This window comes from Phyllostomus discolor, chromosome 7, assembly GCF_004126475.2.
Source record: "Phyllostomus discolor isolate MPI-MPIP mPhyDis1 chromosome 7, mPhyDis1.pri.v3, whole genome shotgun sequence".
In the NCBI taxonomy this organism is placed as follows: Eukaryota; Metazoa; Chordata; class Mammalia; order Chiroptera; family Phyllostomidae; genus Phyllostomus; species Phyllostomus discolor.
The window spans coordinates 38937356-38960576 of record NC_040909.2 but is presented as its reverse complement, the minus strand read 5'-3'; the positions used below and the strand labels follow the sequence as shown (position 1 = coordinate 38960576).

The 23221-nt window shown below is 51.3% G+C and overlaps 1 protein-coding gene across 7 annotated transcripts in view; it reads left to right on the top strand.

Moving 5' to 3' along the window:
* Nucleotides 1-22478, top strand: part of IFT122 (intraflagellar transport 122) — a 74317-nt gene extending 51839 nt beyond the window's left edge. For 5 of the 7 annotated variants that reach the window (XM_028518026.2, XM_036030767.1, XM_028518027.2 and 2 more), the window contains 12 exons: nucleotides 3979-4145; nucleotides 7093-7264; nucleotides 8875-8977; nucleotides 11058-11198; nucleotides 12327-12421; nucleotides 15682-15782; nucleotides 17315-17480; nucleotides 18413-18524; nucleotides 19186-19311; nucleotides 20980-21059; nucleotides 21400-21564; nucleotides 22032-22478. In XM_028518026.2, the coding sequence (XP_028373827.1) occupies nucleotides 3979-4145; nucleotides 7093-7264; nucleotides 8875-8977; nucleotides 11058-11198; nucleotides 12327-12421; nucleotides 15682-15782; nucleotides 17315-17480; nucleotides 18413-18524; nucleotides 19186-19311; nucleotides 20980-21059; nucleotides 21400-21564; nucleotides 22032-22121 (1518 nt within the window). In that variant the 3' untranslated portion in view covers nucleotides 22122-22478. The other 2 variants (XM_036030769.1, XM_036030770.1) reach the window with 2 other exon arrangements.
* Nucleotides 22479-23221: the final 743 nt, after the last annotated feature.

Here is a 23221-nt window from a genome sequence, read left to right as displayed (position 1 = left end):
CAGAAAATAGCAATTACCTTAGAAAGAGTGCGGGCAAATTGGTAAGCAAAGGAACCATCAATAACCACTGGTTGAAGCTGACCTAAAACTGACCCTCCAGGGTGACATCAAAGGGACAGAATATGACAGTTCAGACCTTCATCAGTGACAGAGCTGGGTGGACTGTGAATCTGAATCAGTAGTGTCCCTTTGTTAAATAGTATTCAGGGTTCTGGGCATCAGGGTTGTCTCCCACAAATTCCCTCAAAACTTTATTAGAAGCCACCAAGAACCAATGTCCTCAGGTATGAATAGTTCTTCTATCCTCATGCAGGACAGTGTGGCTCACGCTAGCCAAGGTTTCCTGAGCACTTGCTGTCTGTCTGATGCTGGCCTTCACACTGGGCCTCGGTGAGAGTATGACTGAGGTACTGCCCTCTGATGCTGGCACGGCATGCCTCCCATTGCCCGGGCTGGTGCAGCATTGATGGTGGAGATTTCCGCTTGCATTTGGAGGGGCCCAGCAGGTATGGGCACATGACGGAGATCTTCCTGGAGCAGGTTCCCGATGGCATGTGTGACATGAGTCCCCTGAGGAGCTCAGACCACCAGGACACTGCAGTTTAGCCCAGTGTAAAGTGAAAGAGCCTTAGGCGTATGGAGCAACCAGGCTCTTCTTCCATGGAGATGCCTTTGTTAGCGTGCCTTTCTCTAGTGTCGGGAGCTTCAGAATGTTAATAAGTGAGTCATCAGCCACAGCCAATTAGTGGCTATTAATGGCAATTATCTAGCTCACAGGTTCAAGATGGAACACCCTCCCCATTTTTTTCTGCTCTTCTGTTCTTGAAGGTGGCTGCACTCTGTTGTCATCCACCATCTGTGAGTTCCTGGTGCCAAAGGTTATGTCTGGGTCACTGTGATATGGCCCAGGAGTTCCTGGTCATCACTCCCTGGACAAGTACCTGGTCCCCAGCCTGTGTCTTCAACTTGGTGGTTCCTTCACTCCATCCCTCACATCCAAGTGCTTCAGGTTCCCCTACTTTGCCCCCTTCAACTTTGTTAACGCCCCCATACTCCCACCACACACACACAACACACACACACACACACACACACACACACACACAGGATTTAACACTGCATTGATACTGAGAACACCTAAATCAATGTGTCTCTTTCTGGGGATAATGTTTAAACTGAGGCCAAAATCTTAAAGGATCAAATCCTAGGGCTGGAATTTAGGCATTAGGAGGTCTGGTTGTGCATGTTCTTCGAACCTGCTGAAACCTTGCAGCAGACAACTGCGGGGCAGCAGACAATGCCTCCTCACCCTGGCATCCAGAGAGCCAGTGTGAGTCCTGGTCCTTTGCTAAGCCTCCATTTTCTTCTTAGAGGTGACATAGTTGCAGCTCAGCTTAGTCCTGAGAATTGCACAAAATGTGTAAGAAAACTCTTTACAAAGGCCAGGCTATAGAAAGTTAGGAAAATGAGAGGAGCCAAGCCTGACCACAGAGTGGCTGTTCTGCAGACCTCTCCCTGGTCAGTCCAACTCCTGCTTCTACACTGAGGCCCCTCCTTACACTTTGGGTGGGCTTCATGCGCCCACAGTCTCCCACCCAGAAATGCAGCCTATTTACACACTCCATCTGGTCTGCCTCTCTATGAAGGTAAATACTCTGGGGGTTGTTTTGCTTATAGTTTTTGATCACAATTCCAAGTAGGTTGGTTCTGTTTCAATCCCCTCCCCCCACAATAGTCTGAGAAAGTGTGTACATACACATTATGTCGGGGGTGGGGAGGGATACAGTACTTATTAACAAGGCATGTTTTTGTTTATTTGAAAATTGCTTCCCAAGATTCAATCTGGTTTTCAGAAAATTTTTAAATTACATTCCCACGTACAAATAAATTATATGCTTTCCAGATAAGTGACATGTTTATATGGTGATAAAGGGAATTATAATGCTCTTAACTCTTATGTAGTATGTCCTTATCAAAATCACCAAGCATGAGAACACTGTTTAGTCTCATTCATCACTCAGCACAGCCCCTTTCTGTCCACTCCAGGGCAGAGTCTTTGCCATGGCCCCAGATAATGTGTAAATTAGCTTCATGGAACCAAAGAATCTTTGAAAACCCAGTTTGTTGAGCCTTGAAGGAACCATTTAGACTCAGCTTCAATTAGGTCAGAGCTCCTGGGACTAGGTTGTTGGGCTAGAGGAGGTTCCTTCAAGCCTGTGAACTGTGTCCCTTGCTGGTCTCTGTATTGACAACCCAAATTTATGGCCGGCTTTTGGCCTCTGACCCTTCTCACTACAGTCACCCTGAGTCCACTGAGTACTCTGAAGGTCATTTCTGTTCACTTAGGATGCCTGTTTTCCCCAGCTGCTGACCTCGTTTAACCAACCGGGTTAGCAGAGTTTCTGGCTTTGCATTGGCACAAAGAGTGCCCACTGCAGTAGCTGCCAAGAGTGGAGTCTGTGTCTGTAACGGCGCAAACGAGGCATCTTCAGATAGTTAGTGGCTGCTGTCCAAGCCCCTTCCCCGTGTGAACTCTAGAGGGACCAAAGGCCAGCGAGGTCGGCCTGTCTTTATTGGACCCCCAGCATCAGGGTAAATGATGTTCTTTCCTCCCCTTAAAACAGTTGGTTGTGTTAGGCCAATCTAATATATTATTTTAGGGGCTACACAATTACCCTGAAAGCAAATGGGAAAAAAAGAGTGCTAATTGTTCAAGTAGGTTTTTAGAATACATTGACTGTACTTTCTTGACAAATGAGTGCTAATCATGGGGAAAGGAGTGCTTTTTTTATACTTTATGAGGTTGACACAACGCATTCTCTGCACGGTACATTATTCCTGAGACAAATTGCTTCTTACTAGTTATGCAGATCTGGGCTCTCAAAGCTCTCAATTTCCCTTTTTGAAAACCCCCACCTTTTAAAATGTCAGCACCAAAGCTGCCTCAATTATGGCAGACTCCCACGAATATATTTTGGGTGACTGTATCCTGAGAAGAGGTGATTTTCTGAGGCTGTTTCTCATGCATTCTCAGGCCAACCCAGGGAAGCTGGGCATGGCCCATTAGAGGCCCCATTGTGGTGGAAGGCACACGGGCACTGAGGCTGGGCCCCTGAGCCCAAAGATCCACAGGCCTCTCTTCCTTCATGGGCTCTCTCCAGGACCCTTCCCTCTGCCTCAGGTCCCCCATGGCTTCCCGCTATCCCCACTCCTATAGACCTGATCCCTAAACACTGTGGTACTAGTCAGTCGAGAAGTTGTTAACCAAAAACATTTGTGCTATGCATCTGCCCTAGGTCAATACCTGGGGGCAAAGCCACTGGGATGATGCCCTAAACTCAGGCAAGAGGACATGAATAAAATCAGAAAACAGATGTGAATAGTACTTCCAGTGTGGTGGTGATGGGGAGGAGGTCACAAAGGGGCTCTTCTAGGCTCTGTCTGTCTAAGTTTAGGGGACAATGTGCTCAGCCTCACTCTGAGGCATGTGGTATCATCCCTGTTACCCAAATAAAGATTGCAAGTCTGAATATTCAAAATTATGCAACCAGGTTGCAGAGTCACTATATAGAAATAGTCACACATACATCAAACTCTGAGAGAGGCAGACAGAGAAACCTGATCATAAACCCTCCATAGCACAGAGTTTCTATACAGTACTGCAAAGAGGCTGGAAAGTGTTGTTTAGCTAAAGAAAAAATGTCCGTTAGTGGGAAGGGCAGGAAATGTTGAGGGCCATAGTCCTTGACACTGTCCCAGTACGCCCCAGGAGCACCTGTGGGGCAGCCTGTGAGCACTCCTCCCTGACACCTGGGACTGTCCCCCCCGTCAGCTATGTAGGGATGGGCTCACACTTGCATCCTGATCGCCTGCTTCAGCCAAACAGGCCCTTCCTTGCTTTAGCTTTCAGCAGCCTGATGTAATGCTGGCAGCAGGAAGTTCTAATTCGGAGTGTTTTTGTTTGTTGTGCTTCCTCAGGATTTCCTTGGATCTGGAGACCCCAAAGAAACAAAGATGCTAATCACCAAACAGGCTGACTGGGCTAGAAATACCAACGAGCCCAAATCTGCTGTGGAGATGTACATCTCAGCCGGAGAGTATGTCAAGGCCATAGAGATCAGCGGTGACCATGGCTGGGTTGACATGTAGGTTTCCAGTCTGTGCCCCAAGAAGCATTTGGTAGCATGACATGTCTTGTCAACTCTTGATTTTGACTGGCAAGGAAAAAAATAGTGTTTCTCTAATAATTCAATCCAAATGTGATATTGACTAGGTTTTTGAGACAGCGTTTGAATGAGGCACTTGCTGCCTTTTAGGAGCTTTGTGAGTCCCTGGGGGAGAGGGTGGAAGGGAGTGAGGAGGAGGAGACACCCAGACATTGGAGCTGCCATTCCCTGAGCCTTCCCTACGAGCCAGGTGCTGCGATTCCTTGTAGATGCTTGGTTCTCTTCCAGCACCCTAATTGCGGTCATTTCCGTGCTCATCTTCCAAATGAGGAAACCAAGGCTTAAGGACCCAGGGATCACACAAGGCCAAATAGCCAGGAAATTATGGAGCTGAGCTTCAAACTCATCTGACCGACTTCAGTGCCGTAACACCTATCATGAATGGCAGGAACTGAAAAAGAACAAGGAAACTTGCTAGCACATCATGGAAGGAAACGTGAATTCTCATAGGAGGAACCATGGGTTGTCTTCTCCTGGGAGTTAGTCTGCATAAAGGGCCTTGGCACATTTCAAGAGGCAGAGATGATAGGAAAGGGCAGGGCATGCAGGCCAGAAGAGCAGTACAAACCAAATGAGTTGGCTGTGGTTAGAATAAAAGGTGGAGGACGGGGAGAGTGAGGGACATCTGGCTGCGGGCAGGAGGATCTGGGCTGGCCACACTGGGAGGGCCTCAGGGGCCAGACTGAGGCTTTTTTTTAAAGTTCAGTTTTAAAAAAAATTATTTGTTGATTTTTAGAGAGAGGGGAAGGAAGGGAGAAGGAAGTGGGAGAAGGAGAGGGAAAGAAACATTGATATGCAAGAGATACATTGATCAGTTGCCTCTCACAAGCCCCCAACTGGGGATCCAGCCTGCAGCCCAGGCATGTGCCCTGACTGAGAATCAAACCAACGACCCTTCAGTTCACAGGCCAGCACTCAATCTACTGAGCGACACCAGCCAGGGCCAAACTGAGGCATTTAGATTTGTCAGTAGGTAGTGAGGACCCCTGGTCAGACTGTGCTGTCGGAAGCCCACTCAGACAGTGAATGTAGAAGGGTGGGAGGGAACTAGAGAAAGTGAGACCAGGTAAGTGGTCACTGCAGTAGACCAGGGAGAAATACGGTGGCTGAGGGAATGAAGGAGAGGTGTGGAGTAGGCAGAACTGACAAGACCCAACTAAGTGTGGGGCCAGGCAAGGGTATTGCAGGCTGATTCTGAGATCTGAGACTAGTGGTCAGTAATGCCACTCGCCAAGGTAGAGAACAGAAGGGGAACAGGAATGGGTGGAGCTGCCAGAGAAGGGATGGATTCAGTCTTGGGGCCCTTAGAGCATCAGACCTACAGGGGAAGGTCAGAGAAAGTGTGCTTCGTGTTCATACATGTGCATGTGTGTGCATGCATGTATGTAAATACACACGTTTATGTGTGCACTCTGTCATGGCTGTTAAAGGAGAGTAGGAGTGGCAGCAGCTTCTGAGGTCAGCTCAGACTGAGCCCTTAAGGCTCTTGGTTGTTCTGGAAGCCACACTGGTCCACAGGCAGCAGTGGTCCAGATAGGACCTGGGGAAGGAGAGGGGCTGGTTAAGACTAAGCCATCCCTGTGAACCCCACTATGTGGTTGGCATGTGTCTAAGAATAAAGTTTCTTGAAGAAAGAGGCACAGATTCCCCTCCCCCAAATTATTCTTTCCACAAAAAAGGATGGCACAGGAGAGAACCCGGTAGACTTAAGTGCTCTCTCCCCTCCAGTTTTTCATGTCACTTTCTTTTGCGACTGATGTGGAACAGGATTACCTTGAGGAAACTTAAATTAGTCCAGGAAAGAGACATTCAGCACGGTCTGCCCTTTTGCAGGTCTGGGTGTAAAAGGTGCCTCTTCTCTGGGGACATTCGGTTGGGGAGCTTTAAGCATTTGCCTGTGCCACCTTTCCCTAAAAATGTGTTGATTCTCTGCTGAGAAGTATTTTTAGATTCCATTATTATTCTAAGAACGGATTGACAGGCCTCCCTGAGCTTGCCTGTCTGGGAGACAGGGATCTGTTACAGCTGTTTCCCCTTCCCTTCTCACGAAGAGCAAGCTGGGTAGGACCCCTTTCCCCTGGGAAAGCTGGTTTTACCCCAAATCCTGGCCTGATTCATTGGCCCCCACATCCCCACAAGCAGTGGGAGAGCCAGTCCTCACTGGGAAGAAGTGGCCCCCTCACTCGTGGGTAGCACCTTGGCCAGGAAGAGAGGCACCGTCTAGATTTCCTGCAGGCTTTCTTTCCAGAGCTCAGAGCAGGCCCCACACAAACCTCTTCCTCTAGAGATCCTGTCACTGAAGAATGCTCCCACCTCTGCTTCTGCTTTCCCGTGAGAATTCCTGAAACAGTGGTGAGAAGAGCCCTCTGCCACTTCTTGGCTGCAGAGTCCTGAACAGGTTGCTTCGCCTTCTACCTTAGCCTTTAGTCTTCTCATCTGTAAAGTGGGCATAATGGTACTACCTCTTACGGTGGTGGGGATTCAATGAGATCACATACGTGGAAGTTCATGGCATTATTCTTGGCACAGTAGGTGAAGGGTAGATGCTTGTTTCTCTCCCCATCCTGCTGGATAGATTAGTAACTCCTGTGAAAGGCACGTGAAAGGAGGTAGGGGTGGGATGGGGTCAGTATCCTTTCACAGACAACCTCTCCTGGTCACTGGGCACTGTTTCTGGAGTGTGTCTTCAGTCATTTAATAATTCCCGTCAAGCACCATGGGCCATGGCACTATACTGAGCACTGGGGACATCAACATGAGTTGATACAGAGCCTGCCCTTGAGAAGACCCAAAAGCTCACACCACTTTCTTCCATCAGGCTGCTTTCACAGGAGTCCGTCTCCTCCCTGTGTGCTTGCCTCTCCAGGTTAATTGACATTGCCCGTAAGCTGGACAGGGCTGAGCGGGAGCCCCTGCTGATGTGTGCTTACTACTTCAAGAAGCTGGATAACCCTGGCTATGCTGCCGAGACCTACCTGAAGATTGGTGACCTGAAGTCCTTGGTTCAGCTGCATGTGGAGACCCAGCGCTGGGATGAGGTGAGGGCAGAACACACTTCATGGGTTAGGGAGTCCTGTCTGAGCCCTGGGCCACAGGGGCTTCTAGGGGTTTAGATGGAGAACAGCTCCCCTCATTGTGAGAACAAACATTAACGTAACAGTCAGGAGACTTAATCTTGAATTTTCCAAGCCTGTTTTGGAGGGCCTTTTGATGCCTGTTTTTCCTTTGTTTAGTCGTTCATTCATTTGTTCGGAGCATCTTTATGGACTGTTGGCCCTGTGCCAGCCCTGTGATAGAGACTGTGTGTGTGAGAGTTAGTGCAATAGCCTCTATTGCCTGCTGTTGGTCTGAGCTGCCTCTGGCCAGCAGCACAGAGTGACACATGTCTGACATGGAGACGCACCTGTGTGACATTTAAAACCTGCTGGGTGGCCCTGGTCGGGTAGCTCAGTTGATTAGAGCATTGTTCCATACACTGAAAGGTTGCGGGCTTGATCCCAAGTTGGGGCACATACAGGAGGCTACAGATTATATTGATGTTTCTCTCTCTCTCTCTCCTACTCTCTCTAAAATCAATAAACATATCTTGGGGTGAATTTAAAAAATAAAATAATAAAACCTGCTGGGTGACAGAGGAAGTCACCCATACTTTCCAGGTATAGGCTGCCAGAGCTGTTTCAAAGGCCACTTGGAGACCTAGGCTCTTCTTGCATGAAGGGCAGGTGAGAAGCATTGGCCAGGCCAGCAGGAAAGATGACTGGGGTGAGGATGCAGAAGCAGCAAAGTACTGCCCCCTCTGTGGCTTGAAGTCATCACTCCAGCTACTGGCTACCTGTGCCCTGGACTGAAGTTCATCCCCAAGAGGATTAGAAGCTATGCCCTAGGTCCTTCCCCTACCTCACCTACCCACCATGGTCTAGTTTAAAGAGCCAGAGTGTAGGGCTTTTCTGGGTATGAGCTGCCTGACTCCTGCTGCCCTCTGAGTGGCCCCATTTGGTGAGGTGACAGGGTCACTGATGAGAAAAGGTGGAGCCAGGGACAGAGGTAATAATGGGCTCTCGAGATAAGTTCATCAGATTTCTCAAGCAGCATAAGTTAGTACATCTTGGAACTACTCAGTCATGGCTATGTATCAGGCAGACTTTCTCCCTGTTGCCACATACTGTCCCTTGTGACTCATTTCCGATTCTCTTGGCCTGACAGGTGGTTCTGGGACTTAGATAAGGCAGTCATCGGGTCCCATACAGCATTAATCCATCATCATCTTTGACAGCTAATACACAGTATGATAATGTCAATTCTGTTTCCTTAGGTGTTGCCTGCAATTAAAAGAAATCTGTTTGCAGCGCTCCAGGAGCCCACGCAAACCCTCAAAATAAAATGTTTCCGATTTTGTGCTGCTTCTGCAGTCCAGAAACAGACTGTTATTATTGAATCCAGTCACTTGCATATTGCTGTTAATTGCCTTTTGTTTTCAAAGAGCTGGTTTGTTTTTGTGTTTCTGGGGGTAGTGAGGGGGAGACACTCTCCCCTTCTGAGTTGTCAGGCTGGCAAAATATGACATCCCTGATGGATTCAGCCAAGTGCCATGTTTTCATGGGAATTGCAGGGGCTGCTTTATTACAAATGCATTCATTCCTTCCTCCAGGCCTTTGCTCTGGGTGAGAAGCATCCTGAGTTTAAAGATGACATCTACATGCCCTATGCGCAGTGGCTGGCAGAGAACGATCGTTTTGAGGAAGCCCAGAAAGGTAGGCCACACCAACTGACACTTGCAGAAGGGGTAAGAGAAGGTACTCCCTACACGCATTTCAGGAAGGCTGCCGAGCCGCTCCCATGGAGGGCCCCAAGACGAACAACTTTATCTGGGCATGTGATGTGTTTAGTGGTGAAGACTGGGGAGCAGTGGAAAGAACATGGGCTTTGGGGTCAGACATACCTGGGTGCACACACTCACCTGCCTCAGGCCCGTAGACAGGTTCTGTCTCCTGTCTGAGCAAAGCACCATGCACTCAAATGTATCCTCTCGTTTAATCCTCACAATAGCCAACAGCCCTGTGATGTAGGAGCCATTTTGTAGATGAGAAAACTGAGGTTGGAAGTAGTAACTGGATTGGCCTAAAGTCTCACAGCAAGGAAGTGGCAGAGAGGGAATCGGTGTCAGGCTGGGGCAAGGACAAAATGAGTGGACTCCCGCATTGTCCAGCGTGGTTTCACTGGCCCCTTTCCTCTGCTGGGAAGAGGAACTTGGATCTCTTTCTGGCTCAGATAAATGGTATATTGTTTGCTCCTCGGCATTCCTACTGGTAAAGTGACCACAGATTAGGTATGGCAGTATCTGAAATAGAAATGAAAGGGAGTATAGAATTTTAATTGGTAATAATAATTTTAAAATATGACTGTCTTCTGTGCCAGGCACTGTCTGGGCACTCAACTACATATCCTTGTAGTTCAGTGTCTCAGCCACGCCCTGCAGAGAGGCAGAGGCTAGCTGTCCCCTGCAGAATCACAAAGTCGGAGAGTGACAAAGCCCAGCTTGGACCAGGATCTGCCTGGCTGGGGGATTGGAACCTGATTCTTCTGCTAGGCTTTGCTGCCTCTTTAGGAAGTCTTCTAATTGAAGTCGGTGTGTCATATTCCGTGGCATCTCATTTACACGTCTATATGGTTGCCACCTCCGGACACGTTTTGGAACAAATGTCTCCCTGTTGGAGCTCTTCAGCTTAAAGCCGCCTTTGAAAGACAGTGTGTTCTCTCCTGCTTCAGCATTTCCAGAGAACCCAGTTGTTAAAGTATCTGCATGTTTGGGCAAAACATATCAACCTATCCATCTGTCTGTGTCTGCCCTTCCAAGAATCTATCGCCATAGTAACTTGGTACTCGGATGAGAGATTGGAAATGAGAATGGAACAAAGGCCAGAGCTTTTCCTTCTCTAAAGCTGAGGTTTTGGATCATTTGAGTGCCCACATGTGGGCAAGTGCCATGGCTACAAGTGCTTTCCTGGCATCCCAAGGGTCTGGCACATAGTGAGTAGAGGAAATTTCTCTTAAATGGGTATAGGAATAATTAAGAGATTTTTTTTCTTTTGGCTTGTTTTCACAAATGTTCGATTGCTAAAACAAAGCCAATTTTTTTTCAAGGTTGTCATCAAAAAGCACTCAATTGTAGACTGAGGACTTGACTTGGGCTCAGTTGTATGCCCTAGGGCATGCTGCTTTAAAATCTCCACCTTGCGGAGCCCATTTAAGAAAGTCTTCATGCTTGGGGTGGTGAACACACAACACAGCGTACAGATAATGTATTGTAGAAGGGTACTGCTGAACCCTATATAGTTTTATTAACTAATGTCACCCTAGTAAATTCGATTAAAAAAAAAGAAGTCTTCATAAGTCTGTTGTGATGACCCGTTGAGGTAATCAGCAAGAAAAGCGCTTTTTAAACCACCAAGACTGTTCAAGTGTTAGGTCCTATTAGTGTCACCCCAGGAGTCACAAGGTTTTGCCCTGGAGTTGGGGTGGGTACGAAACCTCACTGATGAAGAACAACAGTTTCATCCTCAGACTTTGCCCTGCAATTTGGCCCCTCAAGTTTTTCTTGCTGCCATGCCTTCCAAAGTCGGTTGCCTTTTCCCAACCAAAAGGAGCAAATCTCACTGTAGTTTTTTCAAGATATAGCCTCAGTTATTTATAGCCTTCGGCCTGAGAGGCGCATCTCAGCAACGAAGTGCTGCAGATGCTCTGATGAATGTCCTACTTCTCAGCAGCCCCTTGCAAGTCCCACAGAATTCCCTCTAACTCCCTGAACTGTGTGTGCTTTTGTGCCCCCTCCAGCGTTCCACAAGGCCGGGCGGCAGGGGGAAGCAGTCAGGGTGCTGGAGCAGCTCACACACAACGCAGTGGTAGAAAGCAGATTTAATGACGCTGCCTATTATTACTGGATGCTGTCCATGCAGTGCCTCGATATAGCTCAAGGTAAGTAAACACCAGCCAGGCTGCTTGTTTTCCCCAGCCCGGCTCTGTCACCGAGATAAACATCGAAAGAGCTGGGACGTTTTAATTAAAGCCCTGGGCTTGTTTATTTGCTGTATTGTCCTGCAGTGGCATAATCTGGTGTGTCATCTTTTTCCAGTTTGCCTATAAGCTGAAAGGTGGTATGAGGACCGTCCTGGGGTTATAGATGGGAGGTCCTACCCTATGTCGCTAATTCAGAACATGTCTCTCCCCTGCTACCTGGAAGCCCATAACTGGACCTGGGTGAAGTCTGGTTTAAAAAAATAGTTTAATTAAACGAAAAGATGAAAAAGATCACTCTACAATAACACACTCTAGATTCTCACTCATCTCAGCCAGGAATATAGTTTCAGTGTTGGGCTCTTTCACAAGACTTCCCAGGATGCACTGAGGGAGCTCTGAGAGTGGCAAGGCAGGGAGGTACTCTGTACTAGCCTGAGGCCAGCATGCAAGAATGGGAAAAGCACTGGAGTTGGAAGTGGCTAGGTGACTCGTAACAAGTCACAGTTCCTTCCTCAGCTGTAGTCCCTGTCTGTGGCGTGGGAGTAATCTTACCCTGCTTCACAGAAGCCATGGGTATAGTTCAATAACTATAAAGCCTACCTGTAGGGTGGCATTTTCTGTTCTGGCCCGCGGTCTGTGATATCGATAAGGAACGATGCAGGGGGAATAGGCCTGAGATGAGCATACATAAAGTTGACGCTTGCTCACCCTCCCCACCAGGCCCTTCTGGTATGTCTTTGAGTGCCAGCGATCACCCTCTTCTTGCCCCAGCTCATGCTCTCCTAGTGGAATGACCTCTGGGAGAATGTAGTGTGGGACCTGGGAGAACCGGCAAAAAATATCCCCAGACTTTTCCTGGCCATGTGCTCTGCCAGGCTGAGACTTCACCTGCCTTGGGTTGGCCCTAGCTCCTAAACAGAGCACCTCTGCCATCTACCTCACCTCTTCGCCACTCTTCCTGGCGTAGGTCTGCTGTTGGGGCAGAACCAACACTGGCAGCATCACCATTGCTTAGCCCTTCCATCTGGACACGGTTTTACATGTCTGCTTTCTCCTGCCCTGCTTCCCTCTCGCTGCACACCGCAGATCCTGCCCAGAAGGACACGATGCTCAGCAAGTTCCACCACTTCCAGCACTTGGCTGAGCTGTACCACGGCTACCACGCCATTCACCGGTACACGGTAAGGTGGCCAGGAGACCAATGTCTGAGCTAGGGGCATTGCCTGCAGAGCTAGGGGCATTGGGCATGTCTTAAATAAACCTACTGGGCAGGGTGACCTGCTGAGAAATCCTGCTGTCCCCGTGAGAGACAAAGTTTGGAACTTTGACTTTCCTTGGTTGGCTACTTGTTTGACACGTAGCAAGCTGTGGGCTTCCGAATTAGCAAGCCAGAGCTACACTGGGTCTTTCTAGTTGTTTGCTTCAGGTTTGGGTGACTCAGACAGACTCTAGGTTAGCCGGACGAAGGGCTATCTAACACGATCCGGGTGGACGTCCCATGGGGCCCTGTCTTAGTCGTGTGGGGGCCCAGCTCAAAGGCCTGCAGTCCCTCCATAGCCCTGCAGCTGGCTTGCTGTGTGACCTTGAACAATTCACTTCCTCTCCCTGGTTCTCAGTTTCCTTCTCTATAAAACATGAGGGTTGACTTGACCTCCAGAAACCCAAATAGCTCTTTTTAATTACTTTCTAATTCTTTTGATTAAGCTATTTTCAATGTATCTCCTGACAGTGGGGAACAGGTGACAGGTCGTCATCAATTTCCTCATTTTGTGTGTCGTCAGTCACTAACCAAATGTCCGTGAAGCTCCTGCAATGTTAGCTTATCCTCTGCTGATGAGCCCGCAGGTTGATAACAGTGACTAACTTTAGCCGAGCACTTGCTGTGTGTAGGCAATGTGCTGAGGGCTTCACTGTGTCAGCTAATTCAAAGCCTTTCAACCACACTGTGAGATAAGTGCTATCATTCCTACTTTACAGATGAGAAAACTGAGGCACTGGACAGAGAGATTCCACAGCTAGTAAGTAGGAGAGCCAGGACTTGAACAGACAGGCTGGCTCCAGAGCCTGTGCTCTTGGCCTTGCCCTGCTCCTCCCCACTGACTTAGAGAGGGCAGACCGCTGGCCTCATATCCCAGCCCCACTCTCTGACCTCGGGCGAGTTGTTTCCTTTCCTCCGTGCTCTGCTTCCTTCTCTACAAAATGGGGAGTGGGGGAGGGTAGCAACAGTGCTTACTTGATAGGGTTGTCGTGAGGACTAAATGAGTTACTAAAGAGAAAAACACTTGAAAGAGTGCCTGGCACAGAGCGACCCTAGGTGAGTGTCAGCTGTTCCTACAGCCGGTGCAGAGGTCTCTAAAGCGTTTTCATCAGCCTGCTCTCCCAGGCTAAGCGTTTCACAGTTCTTTGACCATCTCTAAGGCCCTGCTTTCCACCTGGGCACCTCTTTGCCACTTGTTTGTGCTGAATTCTTAGCATATTCTTTGTCTCTGGAGGAAGTCTGGCAAGAAAGACCCCTATGATAGGCTCTGCCTGAGCCAGCCAACAAGCCGGCATCTCATCTCTGCCCCACACCAGGGTCAGTGGTCTCAAGGGACCTCATTGCCCTTTGCAATCCTTTCAGGGGTCCTCTATCAGGTGCTCACCCAGAAAGAAGCCACCTCCCCCAGAAGACCCCAAACTCAACCTAGGCTCAAAAGTCAAGGCCCCAGCTCTGTATCAGTTTGCCTGCGCCACTTCAGAACCTGACTCTTTGAATCCTTGCTCTCCTTCTTCCTCTACACTTAGAGGTGGGGGCTTGGGGTGGCGGGTGGTCTCCTCTCTATACCACCTGGGCCTGTGTGGAGGACGTGTGGACATCTGTGAGCTTGTGGCAGCTTCATACCAGCCAGGGACCTTGGCTGTTTGTTCTAGCTGAGACTTCTTCATTGGGCCATTCCTTCATTCAACAAATTCCTGCTGACAGGCCCTGTCCACTGAGGCCTCGGGACACAGTGGGGAACAGGACGCTGTCCCTGCCCCTGAGGAGTTCATAGTTTAGCAACAAGCAGTTGCAGTACAGTTCCCTCAAGGGAAAAGCTTAGAGGACTAAGGCGACTTCCTGGAGAAGGCAACCCTTAATCCCAAGCCAAAAGGAGGGAGAGAAGTAAGGACGGGGAAGTGAAGAGGAAGAGGAAGAACATTCCTGGCAGAGGTCGCAGCATGTACAGAGGCCTGGAGGTAGGTGGTACTTCAGGGTTTGTCGGCAGGTCCCAGCAGGACAGCTGTGATCCAGAGCAGACTGACAAGGGAAGCAGCAGACCTTTCCTGACACAATGGCTTCTCTCCCAGGGGAGGGGTGCTAAACCCGAGGAACTTCCCCCAACTGCCGTTCTTTCTGGGACACTTCTGAGCTTCCACACCTAGTGCAGTGTAACCAGAGGCAGGCGTCTCCCTGGCTGTCACCCAGAAAAGGGTGCAGTCTCAGGTTTTCTTGGGTTCTTGGAACTAACAGAGGCTATAGACATTTAAGTGAGAACTGAGGAGAGAATGCTGGGCTCTGAACTGAAGTGTAAAGTGAGTCCTGGTGAATGTAGACCAGTTACGCCTAAGTCCTGGTGGCTCCCTGATGAGAGTGGCCTAACAAGACTTTTAAGACAATGTCAGTTTATTACCATTTAAGCACTTGAGGGAGGAGGGTAGCTGGCCTGATTAAAGTATTCTCCTCTAACTCGGTCTTAGTTTGCACACCCTGTGCTAGATTCCTTCAAAACAGGGCATTCTTAACCTTCTATGGACCCTTTCTGATAGAAAACTCCCTCTGGTCCGCTATGCTGAGCTTCTGGCAGCCTCTAGGTACAGAAGACCTACCTATTCATTCAGTTAATGCATGTTGAGTGCCTCGTCTTTTAGGGCCTGAGTCACAGGTGCTGGGGCGCAGGGACAAGCAGTGAGGGCCTCACCTCGTGTGTACATTTGGTGGGCATCGTACGGGCAGGCTGCTGCTGGAGAGCAGAGACAAGGCATGTGATTTCATGCTATAAAGCGTTAACTACCTCCCTTTAAAGACAGGTTTATAGCATGGTCATGTCATAAATTGCACAAAGGTCTTCTCTTTTAGAGCTCAGGGAAATGGAATCATTACTGACCCCAGAGGCAGTGCCACTCGGAAGAAAGACATGCTGGGGATTTGGACTCGGGTCTGGGTTTGAGTTCCAGCTCTGTTCCTTTCTAGCCAGGTGACCTGGGCGCGTCATCTCCCTGGGACTTGGTTTGCTCATCAGTGCAGAATTGTCTTAAAGGCCATATAAGACAGTGGCTGTAAAGTGTCCTGCACACAGTAGGTGTTTATTAAACAGATCTGTTTATTTACTGAAGTATCTGAGAATTATTGGTGTCTGCCTTGCAGCCTGGCCCAGCAGCAGCTCAGTTGAGGAATTCAATCTGTTTGCTTTTCTCGCTGCAGGAGGAGCCATTCAGTTTCCATCTCCCCGAAACCCTCTTCAACATCTCCAGGTTCCTGCTGCACAGCCTGACCAAGGACACCCCCTTGGGCATCTCTAAAGTGTATCCTCTCTGTCACACCCCTCTTGTCTAATGGCCCCGAGAAGTTCTTTCCAGAGCACTTCGCTGGCAGAAGTTTCTCTCTCTGCAGCAGCCCTCAGGGAAGACAGAGAGCTTGCCCCGCCACTGCTGCTCGCTGTAGAAGAGACTCCGCCAGGGAGGCCGAGGGGCTAGTGCCAAGAGAAGATTAGTTTTCAAGGCTCTCTGTGCTAGACCCAACACTGGATCTCTGGCCAACTCTCCAAGCCCTCCTGGAACCCACAAATGTGGGTGTGACTGAAAAATAGGAAGCACCAGGCTTTTGGGTTTGAAATCTTGGACACTCCCCTGGGGAGGCTCATGGGAGGTGTTTGTTCAGCCCAGGTGGACTGAGCACCTGTTGTGCTCCAAGCACCTTGCCAGGCAATAGGCAACGAAGATCCCCTCTAGTGGGGGAGGTGACAAGTATCAGGGCCTGGGTCAGTGCAATGCATGCTGTTTCTAAGGGTGGAATGCAGCTAAGTCTGGGGCCTGGCCAAGGAAGGCTGCCTAGAGGAGATGACATTCATCCTATTGGCTAAGGTAACCAGGGACAATAGTAGAGTAGATGTTTCAGAGAAGTATCCAGCATATAGAGAGGTACGGAGGTGAAGTGAGATCTTCACCCAGCTTTTCCAGCAAGTTCCATTTACTTCAGCAGAGTTTCATTGAACCCCTACCCTGAGCTTCACCTTGTGCTGTCCCCTGGGCACCTGGAAATGGCTCCTGACACAGTCCCAGACTTTGAGGACTCACAGTGGAAACATAGACAAGGAAATTCACCTTCATGTAACTGCTGGAGTGGAAGGTGCCACACTGGGGGTTTGGGGAGTGCGGACCTCAGGGGCAGGAGAGTGGGGAGGAGGCATGGAACTGGGGTCTCAGTGCTTAGCTGAGGCTTGCCAGGGGGAAGTGGGGAAGGACATTCACAGGTCAGGTAGGGAGGAAGTACAGGCTGGTCCCGGGCATAGTCAACATTTGAGGTGACCTGAGACTGAACACAAAGTCTTGCCAGCCTCAGAATGAGTCGCCCAGAAGAAGGCCTCAGAGGGCAAGGGAGGCACCACTCAGAAATCACCATGGCCCTTGGGCAAGTGCTCTGCACCCTGTGACCTCTGCAAGCTACACCTGTGGGCAGCTTCCCAGGCAGTCTGGGACCAGACCCCAGCTGACGGGGCTGGGACAGGAGGGCTTGGCTGGCAGGCTGGGCACAGTGGTGAGAGCCGTTTTGTCCTGGTCAGGGTACAAGATGAGCCATCAGCAGGCCCAGAGAACCTAAGCAAGTTTAAAATATTAATGAAACTGTGCTGTGTCTATCTCTGAAAATATCCCTGAGCCTTGATATCCGAGAAATATACTTACATCCCACAAAAGAACAAAGCATTCCTCAGGCTCTTGCCCGTGCCCTCTTGGCACCCGCACGAGCTGTGTTCTAGCACTGGGCTCACTCTGAGGGTAGGTAGTGCCAGCTCAGGCCCTGGTGTAGCCTTTGCTGTCCTTAACCGTGTCATCGGCAGAAACACACTCTTCACTCTGGCCAAGCAGAGTAAGGCGCTGGGTGCCTACAAACTGGCCCGGCATGCTTATGACAAGCTACAGGGCCTGCAGATCCCCGCCAGGTTCCAGAAGTCCATTGAGCTGGGCAGCCTGACCATCCGCTCCAAGCCCTTCCATGATAGTGAGGTGAGGATGTGGCCCCCTTAGGTCCTGTCTCCCCTGCAACCTCTCTGGACTTCTCCTGACGCTTTCTTCCCTAGCCACTGAAAGACGGCCGCCATGCTCTCGGGGGTCTGTGCCCCTGCCCCTGCCTAAGCCCTGGCTTGCCAGCTCCTGTGCTTTCCTGTTTGCTCCCTCTGGTCTCCACTCAGCACTTTGTGCTCCAGCTGCAGCCCTTGGCTCCCCTGAATCCCACAGCCCGGCCCTCCCTTCTTCCTAGCCCTCCCAGGGGTTTGCTTCTGCTGTGGTGCAGCCCACAGTGCTCCACACCTAGCCTCCCTGCACACTTCCGTGCCCAGGTGGCTCTGTCTTCACCATCCTGGGAGCCCCTGCCCAAGCCCACCTTTCTTTGGAACCAGATTATTACTCTTCAGTAGATCTACCCAGGGTATCCACAGCCCGGCCTGTGCCCCTAGGCTCTTTGCTCCAACCCAACTAGCTACTGTCTTTCACAATCTCCTCCTGCAGGCTCATAGCAGAGACTTGACCTCAGACAGACATGGCTTCAGATCCCAGCCCCACCATTTCCTAGTATGTCTCACTCTTTCTGAGCCTGGGTTTCCTCCTCTGTCAAATGGGGACATGCATAACAGCTTTCCCAGAGAGGCTGTGAGGGTAAATGAGCCAGTGTAAGGTGATGTGCTCAGCACAGTACCTGGAGCGTGATAAATGACTGGTAAACGCGGCCCTGGGTATTGTCCCTCCAGGAGAACAGAGCTGCCGAGCCCTGTCTGTGAAGGAGGCGTTTGTGCCCAGCTGCCAAGGTCTTCATTGTCTCTGGAGGCCCTTCCTCTGCTTCACACAGCACAGCCCCAAGTGCAGTGCCCCCTCCCCAGCCACCCAGGTGGCCTTTTCTCTGGGCAGCCTGGCCCCAGTGTGTGGTGCTTATATTTTTGCAGGAGCTGGTGCCCTTATGCTACCGCTGCTCCACCAACAACCCGCTGCTGAACAACCTGGGCAACGTTTGCATCAACTGCCGCCAGCCCTTCGTCTTCTCCGCCTCCTCCTATGGTGAGTCAGGCTCGTGCGGACCGGGCACCAGTAAATGGTGGCTGGGCTGGCTCCACTGCTTCTTGGCCAGATGTGTCCTGATTTGTAAATTGAGAACATTGTGACGCCCACCCCGCCTGACACACAGAGTCCTTTAGGGTTCCCAGAGACAGAACCCGCTGTGCTGCCCAGACCTGAGACACCCATTCCTTAGAACTTCGTGTGAGGTGATGCAGGACGTAAACGCCCAAGGAATAGAGGCCGCTGGTTGGACCTCTGATCTGGGAGGCTGAGATGGGCTGTCAGATCCCAGCCCCTTCTATGTTGATGTAAGACCAGAAGCCCCTTCCCAGTAGCTGGGCAGAGGCTCTGCCTCTTCCCTCAGAGAGGAGCTCATCCAGCTACTGGGTGAAGGAGGAGGGGACAAAGGCCCCCAGTTCTCACCCGCATACACACAGGCACACATTCCCATCCCAGCCCACCGCTGCCTCCAGACACTCAGCGGGCAGGAGAGGTAGCTCTGCTGCTTCTGCTTGTCTGCTGGGTCTCAGAGAGGCTGCTGTTGGGGAGGGAGCTCTGTGACCCTCCTGCCTTCTCTCATGCTGCCTGGCGAGAGCATCCAGCCCCGGATGCTCCCGGGTTGCCATTCCCCCGGCCCTTGCCCATGCCCTGTGTCCTCCAGAGGTGCTGCACCTGGTTGAGTTCTATCTAGAGGAGGGGATCACTGATGAAGAAGCCGTCTCGCTCATTGACCTGGAGGCACCAAGACACAAGCGTGAGAACAAATGGCAAGAAATCACAAGCAACAGTATCCTAGGCACTGGACTGGACCCGTGTGTGCTAGCACAGGGCCTGGGTGTGAGGAGGCCTTGGACATGGCTCAGCCGGGTACGGCAAGGGCATATAGCAGGTAATTGCTAGTGATCGGAGAGGCCTACAAGGTGGCAGGGACAGGCAGAAATGGGCAGAGAGCTGACCAGGGTGCGGATAGGTGTGGGAGGGGACAGCAGACGGCCCACAGGTTCAGAAGCGGCATGTGGCAGAGGAGACAGCACCTTGGTGTCCATCTGTGCTTCATTCCCTGGGGGCCTCCCACACCCACTCCTGGCTCCTAAAAGGCACCGTCCATGCTCCTGCTCGTGCAGAGCTGAGGAGCTACTAACCTGGCACATAACATCTGTATCAGTGTCCTCAGCTCTCCTCATCAGGTCATTTTTGTGTACAAAAGGCAGAGAGCATGACTCAGGAAGGCCGAGCAAACACAAGGCTGTGAAGAAGCCCGTCCACAGACTGACACTCCGCCAGGCCCTGTGCTGAAGCAACACCAGGGGGGTGGCCGTCTCCTCTCCCCTTGGGTCTGCTGTCCTCTGGGTGGCTTCATCCCTAGGCAGCACCCACCCATCCCCACTAGCAGTGCCAACCCTATATCCCATCAGCCTTGTAACCCCCTAGAAAGAGTCACACTTCTCCCAGAATATTAGCCAAAACCTGCTGGGCACACCCTTGCTGAAACACCTTGGGCCAAAAGCCACACCTCAGCTTCTCTCTGTGCTCAGGAGCGTGTTCGCTGTCCCACTAAGCACAGGAGGAGGGCTTCTGTGTGTACCCTCCTCCCCTGGGGCACTGCTAGCACATGGCACCTGGGTCAGCAGCTCTGGGTGGGGCAGGAGCCTGCGTTTCTACGAGCTTTCAGGTAATGCCAATGCCACTGGCTCATGAACCTTATTTAGAGGAACAGAGAAAGGAAAACCCAGGGAGCTCCAGAAGGGAGACATAAACTGTGTCCACACACTAGCCTCTGCACATGCACATCTGCTTACGTTGGACTCTTGCTGCAGTGTGGGGCACACCCTGTACCTGACTCGGCACCAGAGGCCTCTGGTCGGGGGGCCTTTCTCATGGAAGCCCCGCTGTCCTGGCCTCACCTCAGCTCCTCCTCCGCTGCCTGGCAGAGGCAGCGGCTCCCTGGGGACCTTCAGCCCAATCTGGCCAAGCTTGGGATCTGTAGGAGCTCTCACTCCCTTGAGCATGAAATGCCATCTCAGGTGCCTGCAAACCACCTGGCTACTGCTGAGTATTTCTCCAGGAACCGCCAATGCACTGGCCCATTTGACAGCTACACACAGCAGACCTGCAGGCCTCTGTTCACAGGGTGCTTCTGGCTGGCAGGCCCTTGGGAGCCATGGCCTGGTCCCTGTGGGGCAGCAGAGAGCCCCTCAGAGTCCTTTTCCCTCTTCCCCCACATGTGCACTGGGACCTAGTCCCACCTAGTGTGTGACCAGGGCTGTTTGCTCCCTGGCCTGTGTCCCCTCCAGTCCTCCATCTGGAAACCTATGCCACCAGCCCTGCCACTCTTCCCCGGAGCCTCAGGGAGACACGGGAGGCCTGGGCAGAGCTCCTGTGAGTCTCAACACGGGCAGAAGGTGGGGCCTGTTTGCCATTCAGCCTCAGGTTCTGTCCTTGACCAGACTCCCAGATTCCCAGACGCTAAGACTGGACGAGAGCATGGACTCCATGGGCGATGACGACCCATTCACTGCAAAGCTGAGCTTTGAGGTGAGGGTGCCTCTGTGAGTGACGGGCTGCCGAGGCCAGCAAAGCCTGTTGGGAGGGTGGTCTTAGGTCCCTTCTGTCCACACCTTGGTGTGAGGAGAACCTGCTTCCTGTCAGGACTGCTGGGGAAGAGGAGGTGGTGGGCTTTCTGTCATCAGAGATGGCCAACAGGGGGCTACATGACATGACAGGGTTCTGTCCAGGTATTTGGCAGGGGAAGTCTCTGGGGTCCTTCCTGGCCACTCCCAAAGATTCTGGGACTGTGACCCATGTCACAGAAACATGTCACTGTGGCTGCGTGAGGGCACCAGTGCTCCCTGACTCCCGCCCGCCCACCCTACAGCAAGGTGGCTCGGAGTTTGTGCCCGTGGTGGTGAGTCGGTCCGTGCTGCGCTCCATGAGCCGTCGGGACGTCCTCATCAAGCGCTGGCCCCCTCCCCTGCAGTGGCAGTACTTCCGCTCCCTCCTGCCCGACGCCTCCATCACCATGTGCCCATCCTGCTTCCAGGTACCGCGCCCACTGCCTGCAGCTCACGTGCAGTGTCCAGTTTCTTTCTGTTGCTTTTCCATTTCCTGAATGTCCCTTCGGGGGAGCTGGGCCTCTGGGAGGAGCACAGGTGACACCTGAGGAGCCAAGGCTCAGTTGGGAAAAGGGACTCCGCTGTCCTCCCTCTGGCATGCTTCCCTTGCGCTATCTGGAATGATCTTGCCCCTGACCCTGGGCTGACTCTGCATCAGCCCTTCATCTGGGAGGGCTAGGAAAGTGTGATTTACCTCTGAACTTTATTTAGAAAACAAGGGGCAACATACCCTTCCCCCTTCCCTCCTGTGTTTGGACAAAGGAGTCCTAGATCTGGTGTTCTAACCCTGACTCACTGCTGAGCCCCTCCCCCCGGGAGGAGCAGCACTCCGGGCCAGGCTGGGGCTGCCGCACACCCAGAGCTGCTGCCCAGGGTCACAGCTGTCTCTCTTCAGATGTTCCACTCAGAGGACTACGAGCTGCTAGTGCTTCAGCACACCTGCTGTCCATACTGCCGGAGGCACATCGAGGACCCCAGCCCGTGACTGCACCCTGGGGACCACCCTCTCCCTCTGGGCCGCCTTGCAGTAGACGGAAGAAAGAGTTAAACTGCTAGAACGTGTGTTCTGCCCAGATGAAGTTTTGTGGTTTTTTTTAAGGAAGGGGTCTGTGTGACCACAGAATTTCTATTTATGGCATTTCATACCTTGTAAATAGCACCAGGAGATGGAGAAGAGAATGTACATATATTTGCTTAAAAAAAATCTGTTACTTTCAAAACGGCTCTGAGTTGTTCATGGCAACCTGCTGGAGTCCGCAGATCTGTCAGACCATTAACATGTACACTCTGCACACAGATTGCCTCAATAATTACAAATAAAGGGGCTACTTATTTTCATCAGTGTCTGCATTTTAGCAAATCTTCATATTGTCTGCAACTTAATTTCCTTATGCAAAAGTGCACCTGTTTCTAATTTGATCCAAGAGGAACATTACATTTGTGTTCTCTTAAAATTTAATCTAATCAAAATGGCAATATGGGAGTGAGTGGGGGAACAGAGTTTATTTATTTATATATTTTGGTTTAACGGGGCTCCATCTTGGCAAGAAAATAAGATACCTGGCTCCAAAGAAGAAGGCAAAGAAGGCCCCGCCCCCAGAAGTAGGACTTCCTGGCTGGGGTCAGGCCCCCCTTCACCACCTCCCCCCAACACCACAGACGCCCCAACTCAACCTGAGGCTTCCTCCTCCCCTCCAGCTCCTGAAACAAGTGGGCTTTGTTTGAGGTCCTACTATGGTCCCTTCCACTGAGCACCAACAGTGTCCAATTTAGAGCTCAAGGGCGTGGGTGGGTAGCAGATGAGAAGCTGGGGAGGGATAGCCGATATTTATTGGGGAAATTTCCTGTGCCAGGTGTGCTTCATGTGTTTGAGTCTTCACAGCAGCTCTGGGAGGAAGGGTCAGGATTTGCATTGTACAGCTACAGGGGTGGGTGGAAGTGCTGGGGACAGGAGCTCCACCAGCCCTGGGTGGGAAGTCCCTGATCTGTCTCTCCCTGAGGCTCTGCTCCCTTCACCCTCCACTCTCCCTGCCCAGGAGGGAGTGAGCAAGCAAGCACTCCCCGCAAAGTCCTGGCCGCAGGAGA